General features: G+C 44.1%; 1 protein-coding gene across 1 annotated transcript; it reads right to left on the bottom strand.

Annotated features, from left to right (window-relative positions):
• Nucleotides 1-2,832: 2,832 nt before the first annotated feature.
• klf15 (Kruppel like factor 15) lies at nt 2,833-15,920 on the bottom strand. The gene is made up of 3 exons (XM_079341386.1): nt 15,742-15,920; nt 12,538-14,019; nt 2,833-5,184 (listed from the first exon to the last, which is right to left on the bottom strand). Exons 2-3 carry the CDS (start codon nt 13,776-13,778, stop codon nt 5,016-5,018), a joined length of 1,410 nt encoding a protein of 469 aa, XP_079197512.1. The 5' UTR covers nt 13,779-14,019; nt 15,742-15,920; the 3' UTR covers nt 2,833-5,015.

Below are 15,920 nucleotides of genomic sequence, written 5' to 3'. Positions count from 1 at the left end.
CCATAACCTCCCTAAAACACATGCACAGAGGCGCACAGAGGCCGACCTGATGCATGCTGAATATCACTCTTCATGAAACTTATCGTCATCTTTATCAGTCTGAAGTGCCTCCTTATGGAGGGAGAGTCAGCAACTTGTATTGTATTTTTAACATCAGCTGTCTGGTCCTCATTTCTGCTGCTATCTTCTGAAACTGTGCTGTCAAAGAATACAAGAGATTATACATACAATACCAGTGAGTGATCCTGGTTAAAGTGTGTGTAGTATTAGCAGTAATAACAAAGTATGATAAGAAGCCGATCATGGAGGATTCTGGAGTCTGTGCATTGATCCAGAGGGAAGGTAAGTGTGTTTAATATCAAACAAATGACTGCACCTTTTCACAGAGACTGGCTGAACGCTGAAGCCTTGCTCATGTTTACAGTAACAAAAAAGATGAATGAGCCTAAAGCACGCTTTAGATGATGGACTTGAGCTTGTACAGCGCTTTTCTAGTCGTCTGACTACTGAAACACTTTTACACCATTATGTGACAACTATATATTCACACACTGATGGAAGAGAGTGACCATCAAAAGTAACTTATCCCATTTATACACATGCATACGTCGGCGACGAAGCAGCGGGAGCAACTTGGGGTTAAGTTTCTTTCCCAAGGATGCATCGGTCATGTGCTGGAGATCGGACGGTCGACTCTATGACTGAACCGCAGCTCAGTTTGCAGATGAGTTTTTTGGATCACTCCCAAGTCTTTGTAAAATCCACATAAAATAAGCCTCACACTGTAGCACATGGCATCTTTATTACATCATCGCAGCTCATTATTTTAATTCACCACACAGTTGTAGGCATGCTCTCATGATAAGGGGGTGATATTTGAAGCCCTGTGATGTTAATTTTCATGTTCGTCTGCTCTCGTTTGTTTTATTTTACTGCCGTCATCTTGTAGTACACATGTCCATGTTGGTGGTGAGTTCAAATGCCTCTCATTTTATGGGAATGTGCTCATCAGCTAAACCTGGGTTGAGACGGACATTCAAACAGTCTCCTGGTTAGTTTTACTTGTTTACTTGTGTTTGTTGAGCAGTTTGTGGAGTTTACAGGCGTGGATACCAGATTATGAGATTATGATCAAAAGAAAATAAAAAATTTGAGATGTGTTTAAAACATGATATTTATGATAGCAATGCCCCATATTTCTAAAAGGTTTTCGCCTATTAACTTCAGAGTCGTGCGGTTTTGACCGACCTCAGACCAAACAACATGTGACCAAAAAAAAGCTCACCTTAGATTTTATGCAACCCATTTTTTTTTTTTTCATGCACGTTTGCGACTCAATGAAACTGTCTCCACGGCCAACTTTTGGGTCCAGACCCAGCAGTTGAGAAACACGACTGTAGATTATTACAAAGATCAGGGCTCACTTAAACAGAACAGACCGTCAAGCACGATAAGTTGAATGCCAACAAGCAAAGCAAATACCAGCAGGTTTGTCTGCTTCCATGACCTCTGATGTGTTTTCTCAGAATGGAAAAAAGTGCAGTTTGTTTTTTGTAATGTTTATTTAAACAGTGTTGTGTTTTAAACGGAAGCACAGCAGCTTATTTTAAACGTCACTTTGAGCATGAGGAGTAAATAAAACGTCTGAACGCCTCTGACCACCATAATGTATCAGACTATACTTTGAACAAAGCGTCTTCAGGAAACCATGCTGAGCAGCAGATTCAAATCTTGATATGATCATTCAACAACTGACACCATTCACACACAACTCAATGATTTGTCTCCCTTTTGGGAGGCATGGACAGAAAAAGTGTAGTTTTACACATTTTACGTTTGTTTATATCCAAGAAATTTGAAAGATTGTATTCAGAATGAGCACATCAGTCTTCTTTGCACTTTACCCATCACGATTTTAAAGGCATTGTCTGCAGTAAACAGCCATTAAAAGATTCATAGTGTGTGCTGATTAAGACATGCTCTAATCAGACCAATTTCATTTCATGTGCCTGTAACTTCTGCTGTAAAATCTGTTTTTTTTAATGGGTTTGTATAGTCGTTTTCACATATGTACTCAGACAATATTTAGATATTCCATATATACTGTCCCTGTCAGACCGGAGGAAGGACGAGGGATTTCTTGAGGTAAGATGTGACGTTAAAAGAAAACAATGCAGAAGTAGCTGACAGGGGCTAAATGAGAATGTAATGCAGCCGTTTAATTACATGCACGGAGATCTGGTGGGCACATACACACACTCTATGCACCGTGCAGCAGTAACAGTATAGAAACGTCATTCCTGTTCCTATTGGCTCAAGCTGCATTATTCAGATAATAATATAATAATATCCTGTTGTGTTCTCACATCACCACTCTGACTTTCTGTGGAAAAAATATGAGAGGTCGGGCAGGAATAACTGCGTGTGAAGTCCGCACTAAAAATGTGGCTGTTTGCGTTCACACACTCCGGGTAATCTTCCGGATGTGGATGTGTCTCCAGGATGTGTAAAAAGGGTTTCAGTGACTTCTGTGCATCTGCAGCCAGCCTCAAGTGGACACTGGAGGAAGTGCATCAGCTTCATTTTTTCAACTCTGGAGGTTGCTGTGGATCCTCGACTTATTGGGCTTTACCCCTGGAACAGGTAGAGAGTAAAGGACTGACTCAAAGATGTTAAAATCGGTGTGATTGGATCAGACAATGACTGCAAACCACCATTTACAGAACAAGCAATGGCGTCTCTTGAAAAGTTCTTCAGGTACGTCCACTTGTTGTTTTTCTAAAAGACATAAATAGAGAAAACCACAACTTCCAAAAGACAACATGAACAGCATTTTTTTTTTTCTTTTCAGTTTTATTTGTAAATGCATCTTGGATAGAACAAAGAAAAAATATATAATATATCCATATGTACTGAAATGCTATGTACACATTTAGGGTTTACACTAAAAATCTTCACAAGCACTGATTTGTTTTAAAGATATGGTCTCAGGGTCGTCTCTGTGGGACTCCTGGAGGCAGCGATGCACACTCCTGCATATTTACATACATTCATAGGATGCGATAAAACACCTGTGTTCACACAAGCATTACAAATTCAAAAATTGAATAAAAAGGAATGATGTACAATGTTGTGTACCCCTGCTTGTTGTCACGTTACACAAATGAAGTACGCATGGACGGCATGGTCACACCCCTACATATTCACAGCGGGGCGTGGAACACCTGCAGTGAGGGTTGTTACAAAGTGTGCCATGGCCTCGAAGGGATGTTGACACAACATTTCTGAGAAGATCCTCCTCCTGGTAGTTCAGCACCGCGGTGTGGAGAGTGTCCATTGGTGTCACTTTAACGACTGAGGCGTGTCTTACAAGGCGGTTCCAGTCACATGAAGCAGAGTTGAGGCAGATTTCGTGTCAAGTTGTCAGCAAAAAAAAAAAAAAAAAAACCATTCTGATAATAAAAGCAGACTGAGACATTCAGTTCTATGGCTATGCACTGACTGCTGTATTATGACACCTTTTTAAAAAGTCGTGTAAAACCTCATGAAAAGGTTGATCACTGAAGAGCTCGATTCCCAAACCGCTGGGCTCTCTCGTAAGGATTTTGTGGTACAGTAAGGCCAGAAAAGTAGGAGGTGTCGAGGAGCCGGTAGGTACACATGACTTCCCTTAATAACACAATGAACAAAGTTCAATTAACACTGATCACAAGGCTGATTCAACAATCCCTGTACACTTAACCTTTCAGCTGGGTTTCATTTTTGCATTTCTAACGTTGCCTCGTCCTTCCTGTCCTTTAGTCACAGCAGGTTAAGGGCCTGTGTTCATTCATGGCTTCATCACATCCTCAGTTTCTGTTGCTTGGTTACAAAAGCTGACTTCAGCTTCCCTTGTTAGTTCGATACGTTTTATGCAGCTCTGTGCACTTAATATTTTCCTGCATTCAAGGAAAGAGCACCAAACACAACAGGAAGGTCATTTTAAAGAAATCACGTTGTGGAGCTTCACACCTGGAAATGTTACCCTCGAAAAGATGAGTCAGATAAGTTCATCCTCCATCATTTGTTGTTTTAGAATCTGATATCAGAGTCCCGCCCATTTTTGATTTTGATTGGTTGATGAGAGAGAAGTGATTGATATTGATTAAGTGCGGCGATGTTCCTTAAGTGACACTATTTTCAACAGAGAGCCCTCTGAGCGTAGCAACAACAAATAGCTGACGGCGAGAGGCATTTTGTGCTCAGGACGGCGAGTGCAGTGAAACACGCTGAACTGCAAAAGAGAACATTTTGAACGTCACTGCCAGCACAAAAAAGAAGGCTATCAATATACAAGGGCCCTTATGAAGGGGCTTTAAAATATGAGAAGAGTCATGGAGTCTTATCATAGCATTTCCCTTAAATTGTTATGCAATCAGTAGTCCACGACATGACAGATCACACATCACAGCCACGCTTTGACTGGACTGAACCAGGCAGCATAAACCAGGACAAAGCAATCAGAGGAGCCTCCCAGGAGCAGACCTCTGTGGACCCCGGGAAGAGTCACTACGACTCTGTAGCAGCTAATAAGGATCCCAGTGACCTCCACTTTAGCTTCTTCCACGTTGCATAACATGAGGAATGTCCAAGACATTGGCAGCTTTCAGAAAAATAAAGGCAGTTGTTTTGATCCAAGTAGATTGGAAATGCAAGGCTCGAACCAAAGCTGTGGGCCTATTCAGTCTGAATGAAAAGACACTTGTCTTCTCTTCTGCTGAAGGAGGCGAACACACAGAACAGACAGCAGTACTAAAGCACCGACGACGACCTGACACTGATCACAGGATGACTCTGTGTTGGTTTACTTCTGCACAATAAATTAGAACAATCAAAGAGTGCTGAGAGAAAAAGGTCAGGTGTGCCTCAGGTCCCTTTGTGCGCACTCACTCCTCACACTTTGCTCCTGTTTGTCTTCAGTCTGTGTGAGAGTTCTCAGCCGTCCTGGTGATGCCAGTGACGCGAGCAGCGCCGCGTCAGTTTGCTGAGCGAACCGTCCGGCTGTTCCGTGGAAAACGGTGGACCTTGATGTGTTTGGATAGGTGGTCGCTGCGGGCGAACTTCTTCTCACACACCAGGCACTGGTAGGGCTTGACACCCGAGTGGGACCGCCGGTGTCGAGAGAGCTCATCTGACCGGGAAAACCTGAAAGGGAAGAAAAGGAAATGTTTTACTTTCAGGAAAGAGCACGAGGAGACGATAAGACAAGTGGACACAGGAATATGATGACGCAAGACTGAGCCCGACATCTCCACGCAAATATCTGCAGACTGTAGAATCAGCAGTCTATAGGACCTCGCAACCTCCAAAATAAGGGTGCCAGAGACCAGTGACCCCTACTGACCCTGGAGGTGGCATTGTGCATAGCCACACATACACACACTTAAAGGCCTTTCCAAACACTGAAAACAAAATGTGAGAAACAGACACACGGGTGTGTAAAGAGCAGCAGACACGTACATTGTTGCTGTCATGAACAAACCTCTTTAGTATGTAAGTATTTTTACACATTCACATCATTTCCACTTCACTCAATTGTTTTGCATGACTTTGGGAATCATTGGTTTGCAGCCTATAAATTCCTGTGTCTAGTCCACATGATGGTTTTGAGTCTTTTCAAAACAAAGTCAAGTTTCAGATTGAGTTCCGATGTCAAAACTTCAAGCTTATATGATATATTATATTATACGCAGAACTCAAGGTGTTCCTCTAAGTGGTTTTCCCCTCCAGTGTTTATTGAGCACACATACTGTAGTTTGAGCAGGCTGCAGCGTTTCTCTCGTTCTCAGAGAAGATTGGGACCAAAGTTAAGCTTTAACTTCAAACTGCAGTTTGCCTTCACAGTTGAGAGGCCCAACATGAGACTCATGGACTCCGGCAGGGACACCAAACTAGATTCAGGTTTGATAAAAAAACGTTTACACCTGACTTAGATGGATTTCAAACACACTCTTTAAAACAACGAGCATGTGAAATGTTGAGCAGTAGAAATGAAAGTGAAGGACCTGAGGCTCATTATTATCTCAGGACTTCAGACTTACATAACAATAATGTGGAGAAAGTGAGTGATACCAGATGAAACATTTTGCATCACTGATGTGTCTCTCGTCGATGTGTGGGGATTTCTAAAAGGATCACGTTACACTTGTCTTACCGCCCTCAGGAGGTTGTCTGCCCTCACAAGTTGATGACAAGCACTCCCAACCCCAGGCTGTTTAGTCCAGGGTCCAATGACCCCCTTTTTAAAAAAAAATAAGCTTCTGTCATGATAACATAAGTTCACAAATGACTTTGTTTAAACTGATCAATACTGAAGCACAGAGCAAGAATAACACGTTTCAGGTACTAAAACTGCTGTGAATGGACTTGAGTTTGTAAACTGACCACTCAAAGCTCTTTTACACCTTGACACTCACACACTGATAGTAGAGGCTGCTATGTGGTGGGGCTAAGACTCCCAAGGCCTCGGGATCAAACCCCCGACCTTCCAGTTGAGAGACGACCAATTCTACCAACTGAGCCACAGACGCCTCTTTGACGTTATCATCCTCGAAACTCACACGAAGATGATTTAACCTCCATACAAACTGAAGGGATAAGCACTATATGTTCAATATCCAGATTAAACTTCCAATATTTTTTTTATATTCGTGATGGATCTATTTTATGGCTCCTCATGAATACATTTAATGTATGTGGGGGGGGGGGGGGGGGGGGGGGGGGGGGGGCATGTGCTCTCTGGATATTCCATAATACCAAACTTTGCCTTTAGTACACTTTCGTAACACTTGCTCCACGTTTCCCAAATTCCAAACACCAACTCCCAGACACTTCTCACTGAGCTCCCCGGTGTAATTATGTGTCTCGTGCAAGAATGCTTCACACGTTTGAAAACACAACTTATCTGCCTGTAACTCATCTGAACCAGAGAGAGAGAGAGACGCTGCAGCAGGATTAGCATGCGAGGCATATGCTCGCTGGCCGCGGCCACAGGAGTGACAGCACCGAGCCTTCTTCTTCCCAGTAACCCAGTTCTGTGAAACGGACCGACCGGCTTCTGCACCCCAGATGTTGTCTCTGCTGGCTGACTTGACAAGATGATGAATCGGTACAGTTGCACCCTGTGATTAAGCAGCAACGCATACGTAACGGCAGTAAAAAAAAAAAAACTGTTGTGCTAACTATCACATGCTAAAATACAAGCGCTGATGTATCAGTAACATATGAAAGCAGATTTTACAGACAAAGAAAAACTGGATTAAACTGGTGACTTTGTATCCAGAGGACTGCGTGTGTTACTGGATCTTGTGGGAACCAGCACATATTCATCTGGTGAAGGATATATTTACTGTAATCTGGAGCAGGCAGGCGGTGTCATCACCACAGGATGGATGTGGGGATGATATTACATACATGAAAATAAAGGAGCTAATGTCTTAACCAAACGCTTTACGTAATGCAGTGTCTGCCAGTCACTGAGCACATCTAAATCCGATCTGCAAACAGCTTTAACAAAGTTTGTAGAGATGGTATCGTTCTGTAAACACTGGAGCTATCGCTGTCACTCTGAAGTCTGACATTCCAACATCTGGTTCAGATCTGTTGCGAAACAAAATCACAACGAATCAGAGAAAAAGAAAAGATTGTTTGTGCTTTTAAACCACGTTCAGTCCCAAATGGATCAACGTGGAGCAGCTTCTTTCATATCGAGGGATTTGTTGCCCTTGCCTACCTTCTCAAGATTTTGGAGAAACACCAAGCACAGGTTATAAAGCAAAGTGACCCCCCCCCCAAGAGGAAACCATGCAGGGCTTGGATGACACATCTGTAGAAACAGGACTGAGAAGCAGCCGACATGTGCAGGCAGACTTCTTCTCCTCCTGACCTTGAAAGAGAGGGGCACACATTGCATCTCTCTCTCTGCGTTCAGCATTCCCCTCATGTGTGGGCACATTACTCCCAGAAAACAACCCCCCCAGGGAGTCCCCAGCCTCATTCCTCCAGTCAGTCAGCCTGAAAGAGTTTAGTTACACAGCCCAGGTCTGATGATACCACGCTCCCTGCGATGCACTGAAGGCCTGCCCTGCTCTGGAAAGTTCTACAACTTGACACATCCATCAAACATTCAGCTAATGTCTGAGAATGAAAACTATGAGCACACATTACAGGTCATAGAACTGAGAAACAAGACTTTTATAACACCTATTACTTTTACTCACTACTTGAATGAGCAGTGTTTTGTAGCTTTCAGCCTTTAATTGACAGGAGAGTGGATGGAGAGGGAGAGAGAGAGGGAGAGAGAGAGAGAGGGAGAGGGAGAGAGAGAGAGAGAAAGAGCGGGACTTGAACCCGGGCCAGCCACTCTTCATAGACTATAGCCTCTGAACATGCGGAGAGACCAAACCACGACTAGATCAAATGAGCACAGTGTTAAAGATAGAGCTGTATGATGCAGTTTAATAAAATAATATGTTTTTTGTTTTTTTGTTTTTCTAAGGGTGGATGGGCTTTATTTAAAGACAGGGCAGTGGACAGTGACAGAAATCAGGGACAGAGTGGGGAAATTAAATGCAGGGATGGAGTCACAGGTCAGACTCGGGGCCGTCTGTGCATGGGGCGCTTACTAACCACCGCCGCCCAAACAAGTTATTCTTAAACTTTAAGTTGTTTTTTTTTTCTCAAAATAACAAAAAAATAAAAATAAAAGTGCTCAGTGGCTGACTGAGTTTGAACTGAAACATCAACACAACAGAGCAGGTGAAATCTCACATAAATCTGTTGCTGAATGTAACGAATGTGATAGGTGCCGAGGTCAAATTAAACCAACCTGTTTTTGTAAGAGGAGCTTACTTTCACTGAGCTACTTCCTCTGATAACTTAAAACGTGGATGTTTTCAGAAGTGATCAGAAAAAGTCAAACTCAGAGCTCATGGGGAACAATGCTGCCGCTGTCAGAGTCAAGGCTTCGTTCTTTTGGCCTTTAGTTAAGTGACAGTTATCTTTGCATCCTGAATGCTGTTTGTGTCCCTGAGAGGACCAAGAAAGGATCTTGGGAGCTGTTTTTTAACACTGTTAAATAAATCTACAAGATCCAAACTAATGACACGTTTTGGTTTACTCGTCGGCCTGGAAGAGACGTCGCACCCTTTAAATGTTGTTGGTGTTATTCTGCACTTTAACATACAGTATTGAAGTCGTAGTATCTTTCCGTCCCGCTGTTCCCTCCCTGCTCCCTCCCGGTCTACGAGGAACCTTGACTGATCCCTCTCTTCTCTTTCATGCAGCGTGGCAGCCTGGACGTTCCTACCCCACAGTCATGGTAACTATTCAACACTTTGCCTTTGTTCGCTTCCACTTCCTCACTGTTGCTCCCTTCAAATGATTGTGTGCAAAACTGAAACAGGCCATTTTCTCCTCCTCGATCTGCCTCTCTCAGCTCCCTCCATGCCTTCACAACCAGCCACGCTGTCTTTCCTTTAAAATAAATAAATAAATAAATAAATCTCAGAACCTCTCTGCTCTTCACTCCGTTTGCTTGACTCTCACATTTTTCACAACTTTTTTCTTTCCCCTCTCGTGGGCCCCTCTTTCCCTGCATCCCATACAGTGGGATACACACACTCACTGGTTCTCACAGACACAAACTACATCCTGCCTTTTGTGTACAGACAAGAGCTCTTTGTGAGCTGGAACACACAGCCTGAAACTCTGCAGCTCCCCTCATACTTTAGGACACATTCATTATTACAAGTACAGTATGACTTATGGAGTGCTGCCAGGTAGGTAATCCAGTCTAATGGAGCAACACAATGTTTTTCAGACATGTTATACATTACTCATTAACTGTGGGGTTTATAAACGGTTTCATGTTTTGAAGAGGAGGCTCCTCTTCCACTAATCTCTGCAAGTTGTGGCAGGTAGAAACCACCTTTGGTAACAGCTCACTGGTTGGGTCAGTTCTTCGTGAACCTGTTCTGCACATGTAAACGCACCACCGTGCACACGCTGGGCACATGTAAGACACACACTATTACTTGTCACTTGTCATATTGAGTTTGCGTGAAGAGATCAGAGCGGCAGATTCCCCAAAGGTCCAACAATTACATGTCGCACTTCCTCACATTGATCGTGTAACGATTCACTTACACACTCACCAATCAGCTTCAGTTACAAGTGAGCTGCAAAGGACAACAAACTCCTTTTCTATCAATAACATCGTCTCCATTTACAGAGAAACGTTTCCCTTTCATTCATATTGAGCAGCAAATAGCTAAATCACACTACGCCTGTGTCTTTGCTCTAGAGCAGTGGTACCCAAAGTGGGGGGCCGGGACCCCCTGGGAGGTCACGAGACAGTGGGAGGGGGGTCGCGAGGAGCTGAAATTACATTACATTACAGTGCGTATTTTAGTCATTATTGTGAAACAGTCTTTAAGTGAGAGTAAAAGATTTGCCTGCATCAGTGTCACAGATGTGTCAATAAAAAAGCACACAGACACACTCAAATAACATCATTGTGTTAAGGCTGCTGTCAGTGTGTACTTGGCCTGTCAGTGTGTACTTGAACCCTTTCCTGGGACAGAGGGGGTCCGCTGTCCCTCCCATTATTATTATGAGGGTTTGCAGGATGCAAAGTTTGCTGCTCAGAGGTTAAAAACCCGAGCTGTTAAATCCATGTTGGCCAACAGGTACCTGTATAACCCGAGCATTCAAAGGCAAAATTCTGCTGAAATCATTTCATCACTTTGAGTCAGTTTCACTGGAAAACAGTCAGCACACACACACACACACACACACCCCTACACACACACACACCACTGATGAATGTATCGCACTAGCTTAATCTGTACAGCTATTTCCTCACTGATGAAGACGTCTCAGTTCTCTCTCTGCCTTTCTCCATTACACACAGCAGGTTCCAAATTAGATCTTGCAGCTTTACACACACACACACACACACACACACACACACTCACACACTCACGCTGCCCAATCAACCACACAGCTGTCGGGTCTCAACAGGAGGTGCCGATGTCGTGCCCATGTGACTGCAGCCCAAATGCTCCGTCCCAGATTTAGTTTACAAACGCAAAATAGACACACCAGCTATTCTTGTACATCCCAGATGTCTCGCTGCCTGACAAGAGGTGAGACTGAGCAAACAAAGCCGACTGTAACACCTCATCCCAATTAACCCTTCGGGAGGCTACAGGAGCACCATGAAGAGCTCTTCAGCTTCAGGTCTTAGTGAAGAGAAAACACAGTGATTGTTTTTCCTCTGCTCTTCCATTATTGAACTATTTGACACATTGTCTCTTCGCTGCCATTCTGCAAACGGAAGCCACGATTCTTCGCTCAGAGTGGACCACATTACAGACATGTTTATTGGAGGATGAAGGGAGTCTGGCCCCAAAGACCCTCTAAGTCTCCTCTCCAGTGCTAATACGTGACCCTGAAGGCGACAGGTCAGTGCAAGTGTCACTTAAAGTCTGTGCTCCATTTGTGTCCATTGAGCCATGTAACACCATGCACAGCACACATACATGGCCCACTGACACATAATCACTGCTGCTTCCAAACGGTGCCAGCAGAAAGATCAGGGTTAAGCACTTTGAGATTATTCATCAAAAAATGAGACTTTAAACACACGTTACAGAAACATTTGTTGAAGCCGGTCTCTGATTCTGCAAAACAATAATAATCCAGTGTTCATTTCCATCGTGACAAACATGACAACCACAACAACCTTTCTTCATCGATGACGACGACAAACTAAAAATAGATTTTTGTTCGCAAAAAACTTTAATGACAAGTTTTCGTTAACAAGACAAAGCGGGAATAAAATTAGTGGCGAAGTCGTTTCAAATCCTTGATTATTTTGTTGTCGTTAAAGACAAGAAGGCGAGGGGAGTGTGTGTGTGTGTAAGTGTGTGTGTGTGTGTGTGTGAAGCAGAGGGAAGGAGAGAGCCTCACCTGACACAATGACAAGTGAGCGAGTTGTGTCTGTCGAGGTATCGTGGAGGTAAAGAGGTTCAGGTTTCTATTGGTGATGAAGTCTGCAGAGCTGTTGAAGCTCTCTGTGATAAAATGTATACTGGAGGTAATAATGGTGCTCTCACCACAGTGTGAAAGTGCACACTACACATCAGTATTGTCATTAGTATAATGTTAAAGTACTGATGTTCCCTGTTTGATTATTATAGTGTATTGATTTGCCAGCTGCATGAAATGTGTTGCTTTAAGACTTTTCATGACCTGATTGAGGCCAACAACATGAGTGAACAGAGAAAGAGTAACGACTTTTTATTGACTAAGACTGCACTACCGTGTGATGACTAAACCTGGACTCACCAATGTAACTTTAAGCTGCTGAAGCCCTTTAATAAACACTTGAAGGTTAAAGCTGAGTTATCAATAATGGCTCTTTTGAATGGGCATGTGTCTTTAAAATGTTTGCAGAAATACATTCCTTCATGCTCTTCTGTCAGCAGTACCCACCTCCATCCACAGCCCTGCCAGTTGCAGGCGAAAGGCTTCTCCCCCGTGTGCCTCCTCAGGTGGGCCTTCAGGTGGCTGCTCTTGGTGTACATCTTAGTGCAGCCGGGAAAGTTACATTTGTGCATTTTTATAAGATCCGCCACTGGGTTCTTCGGGAACTTTTGACCTCCAACCAGAATACCGGCTCCTTGGCCAGCTGAACCATCCCCAAGCCCCAGAGGCTTGGCTGCAATCGGCACGGGAGCAATGCGCACAAACTTGGAGATGTTAAGGTTGGGGGATGGTAGGATGTGGGGCACCAGGGCAAAGGTCTGACCTTGGATGTTGACCAGAAGCTGCGCCACTTTGATGTCTGAGGCCGGGGCAGGCTGCAGGGGCGGGGCTGACGGAGTAAGAGGTGCTACTGTGGGCTCCTGCTTGATCTGAAGAGGCTGGATCTGCAGCACGACCGGCAGCCCACTGCTGTTTGTGCCGCTGTCTGAAGATTTGTTTCCTGATGCCTTCTTGGCTCCTGTGCTTGACTCGTTCGTGGGGTTAACTGATACAGCTTTGGTCTCAGAAGAGGCAGCAGGGACCAGGCCAGCAGTGTCTGGGACAGTTTGGTCTGAATACTTGGCCTCTTCCTCCAGTTTAGGCTCAGGAGAAGACTCCCCGACCCATTCCAGGCCCACTCCGAGACCTAAAGCTTCCTCCAATCCCACTCCCAACCCTGGGCAGCTTTCTCTGACCTCCTGCTTCATTGTTACCACCTCCATATTCTCCTCCAAGAACTCTTCGATCTCTTCCAGCGTCGGCTGGAAAGACCCCCGAAGCTGTTCCTCTGTCTCCACATTGGACCAGGTGAGGAAGTCAAAATGTTCCACCTTTACTGGCTCACGTTTGGGATGCTCGTCTCTCCGCGTGTCGGAAAGGAAAGAAGATAAGTGTGAAGGTGCCCCGCACCCTCCAGGCCCATTGTTGGCTCCCCTTAAAGAGGCTTGAGACAGCAGGTGATCCAGGATGCTGTCCTGGCTCTCAGTGCTCGAGTTGCTTTCATAGCTGGAGCTAAGCACCTGAGAGTCCGGGCTGGAACAGGAACGAGGGCTGGACGACTCGCTCAGGTCGTCCTCGGAAAAGGGTGATGGCATCACCTGATAGGAGTCGAGATCTGTCACCATGTCTGACAGCAGATAGGCCTGTGGAGAGCCACAGTGAGGAAGGAAAAGAAAAGTCCCCTCGCTAACCGAGGAGTTGTCCACCATCCCTCGATGGTGCCAAACTTCTGTCTCTCGCTGGACTCGGAGTCTGTGTTTAGGATGATTTGGGAGAGAACTTTTCCTTGTGCTTCTGGTCGAGTTAGACCAAACAAACCGAGGTCATCAAGGCCAAACTTCCCACACGGGAGAGATAGAGAAACACCTGCTCTGTTCTCTCGGGGTGGAAAAAGTGAGCGTCAGGAAAACACTCTTACAATCCAAGGTCTGCAGCCAGGGCACAGTTTGTCTAAAGAGGAAAAAATAGAGAAAGAGGAAAGTTTCATAATCTCAATCCCAAAAAACTCTGAAAGGACAAAATCTAATATTTTAAAAACAAGTGAACAAGGAAATAATATATATACAATATATACTAAAATCAAATGATATGGATACATTTTATTTGTTTTAATATCCAGAAAATTGTAAGCAATATTCTGCACATTTTCTTAATTGCACAAATAATCAGAGAGAGAGAGAGGGGGGGGGGGGGGGGGACATTATTTGTGAAAGGAGCCACAGGTCAGAACCAAACGGGGGCGGAGAACCAGACCCTCAGCACACGTGCTGCGACCACGGGAGAGAAGCCATCCTTACTGTTTAAAGTTATGTCACTGTGCAATCCACCTTTGAAATCATTATATCAAGACAGAAACATTTTTACTGTTTTTTTTTTTATTTCTGTTAATCATGTTTTTTTTTAACTCTAAATAAAGCTACAATAATCTAACAATAAATTGTTACAACTTAAAACAATATGTGGATCCTTTTTTGAGAATCAATAGTTTGATACAATCATAACCTTGATCTTACACTTTACACTGTATTTTACACATTTCCTCTTGTTCACTCCTTGATAAGCTTCTCCTGTAATCTTCTCTCTCCTTCTGTAGTGCTACAGTAATGATTTGGTATATTTTTATCTATTGTTTTACAACTTCTTCATTTATTGTCCTATTATGTTCCAACCATTACTGTACCCATTTATATGGTGGCCTTTTATTGTGACTCAATAATGGGGTTTTTTCATGCAGTGTAAGGTTCAGCTTCCACTTTATCACCTTTGTATTCTTAATGTCCTTCAACATACACTTTATAAATAGGTTACTTCCCTGGAACAGGGAGCGTTATTAAAAAAAAGAAAAACACCCACCCCTACCCCGCATCAGTCCTCCCCTTCCAGGGGCCCCTGCATGGTCTGCGTGACCGAGAGTAAACCCGACCAGTGAGAGGGGGAAAATAAATAAAAGTGTGCACATTATTATCAGACAGCACCGCATGGGGCAGCGTGGAGCAGCGTGCGCTCCTGCGCTGCATACCTAAATCACCTGGCCTGCTGCTTGTTTACGGGACAATTAAAGAGCAATAAATGAGTCACATCAAATCGAATGAAGTTGGGAGGAAGAAAACTTTGAATATGAGTCACCAGATTCATCATTTGAATGACATTGTTTCCACCTTGCATTGAACACATTGCACACATTTTGATTCATTTCGCGTGATCATGGAAAGATTGGTTTAATAGCCTGCTTAACATTACACCTTTTGGCCCAATAATAATTCAGATTTTTGTATGGATACACATAATTTGCAATTGCACTGCTAATCAGCTCAAAACTATCCGATTGTGCATGCAGCATGGGTTAAGACAACTTATCCTGTCACATGCGCTGCTGCAATCACGAGACCAATACTCATTCATTTCGCCTCTCCTGATATATAACCGCGACAGATAAATGCAATAATCTATCATCATTATACCCTCATACGAAGCTTCAATGTGGGACAGTGTGCTGTGTGGTTTTTTTTCTGCCAGTGCCCTCCGCGGTGTATAACGCATGAGTAGGCGCGCGTCTCCGCTCTCAACGTAAACATGTTTTCGTCCAGTCTGGTGCAGCATATGGCACCGAGCAAACACGCGCACCCTGCAGCCCTGGACTCACCAGTACAGAAAATGAACATCCAATCTTACCTTGTTCACTCACAGCGAATATAATCCCAAAGCAAAAGGCGCGAGTGTTTGTATCCGTTCAATCCGATGGGGCGCGCAGGTTTTGCCCTTGAGGCTCGCCATGCAGCAGCAGCAGCGTTCACACAGGACTGACCGAGCGCTGCCTGAGTTGTACTATATGACTGTCACATGACTGCCTG

The sequence above is a fragment of the Symphodus melops genome (genome assembly GCF_947650265.1).
Source record: "Symphodus melops genome assembly, chromosome: 4".
Classification (NCBI taxonomy): Eukaryota; Metazoa; Chordata; class Actinopteri; order Labriformes; family Labridae; genus Symphodus; species Symphodus melops.
The sequence above is the reverse complement of the archived record's forward strand: the minus strand, read 5'-3'. Positions and strand labels throughout refer to the sequence as shown.

Excerpts from the sequence above, each read along its gene's own strand:
- klf15 (XM_079341386.1), bottom strand. The coding sequence starts at position 13,778 with ATGGTGGACAACTCCTCGGTTAGCGAGGGGACTTTTCTTTTCCTTCCT. Across the intron at positions 5,185-12,537 it reads TGGCAGGGCTGTGGATGGAG|GTTTTCCCGGTCAGATGAGC; the intron begins GTGGGTACTGCT and ends CTTCCCTTTCAG.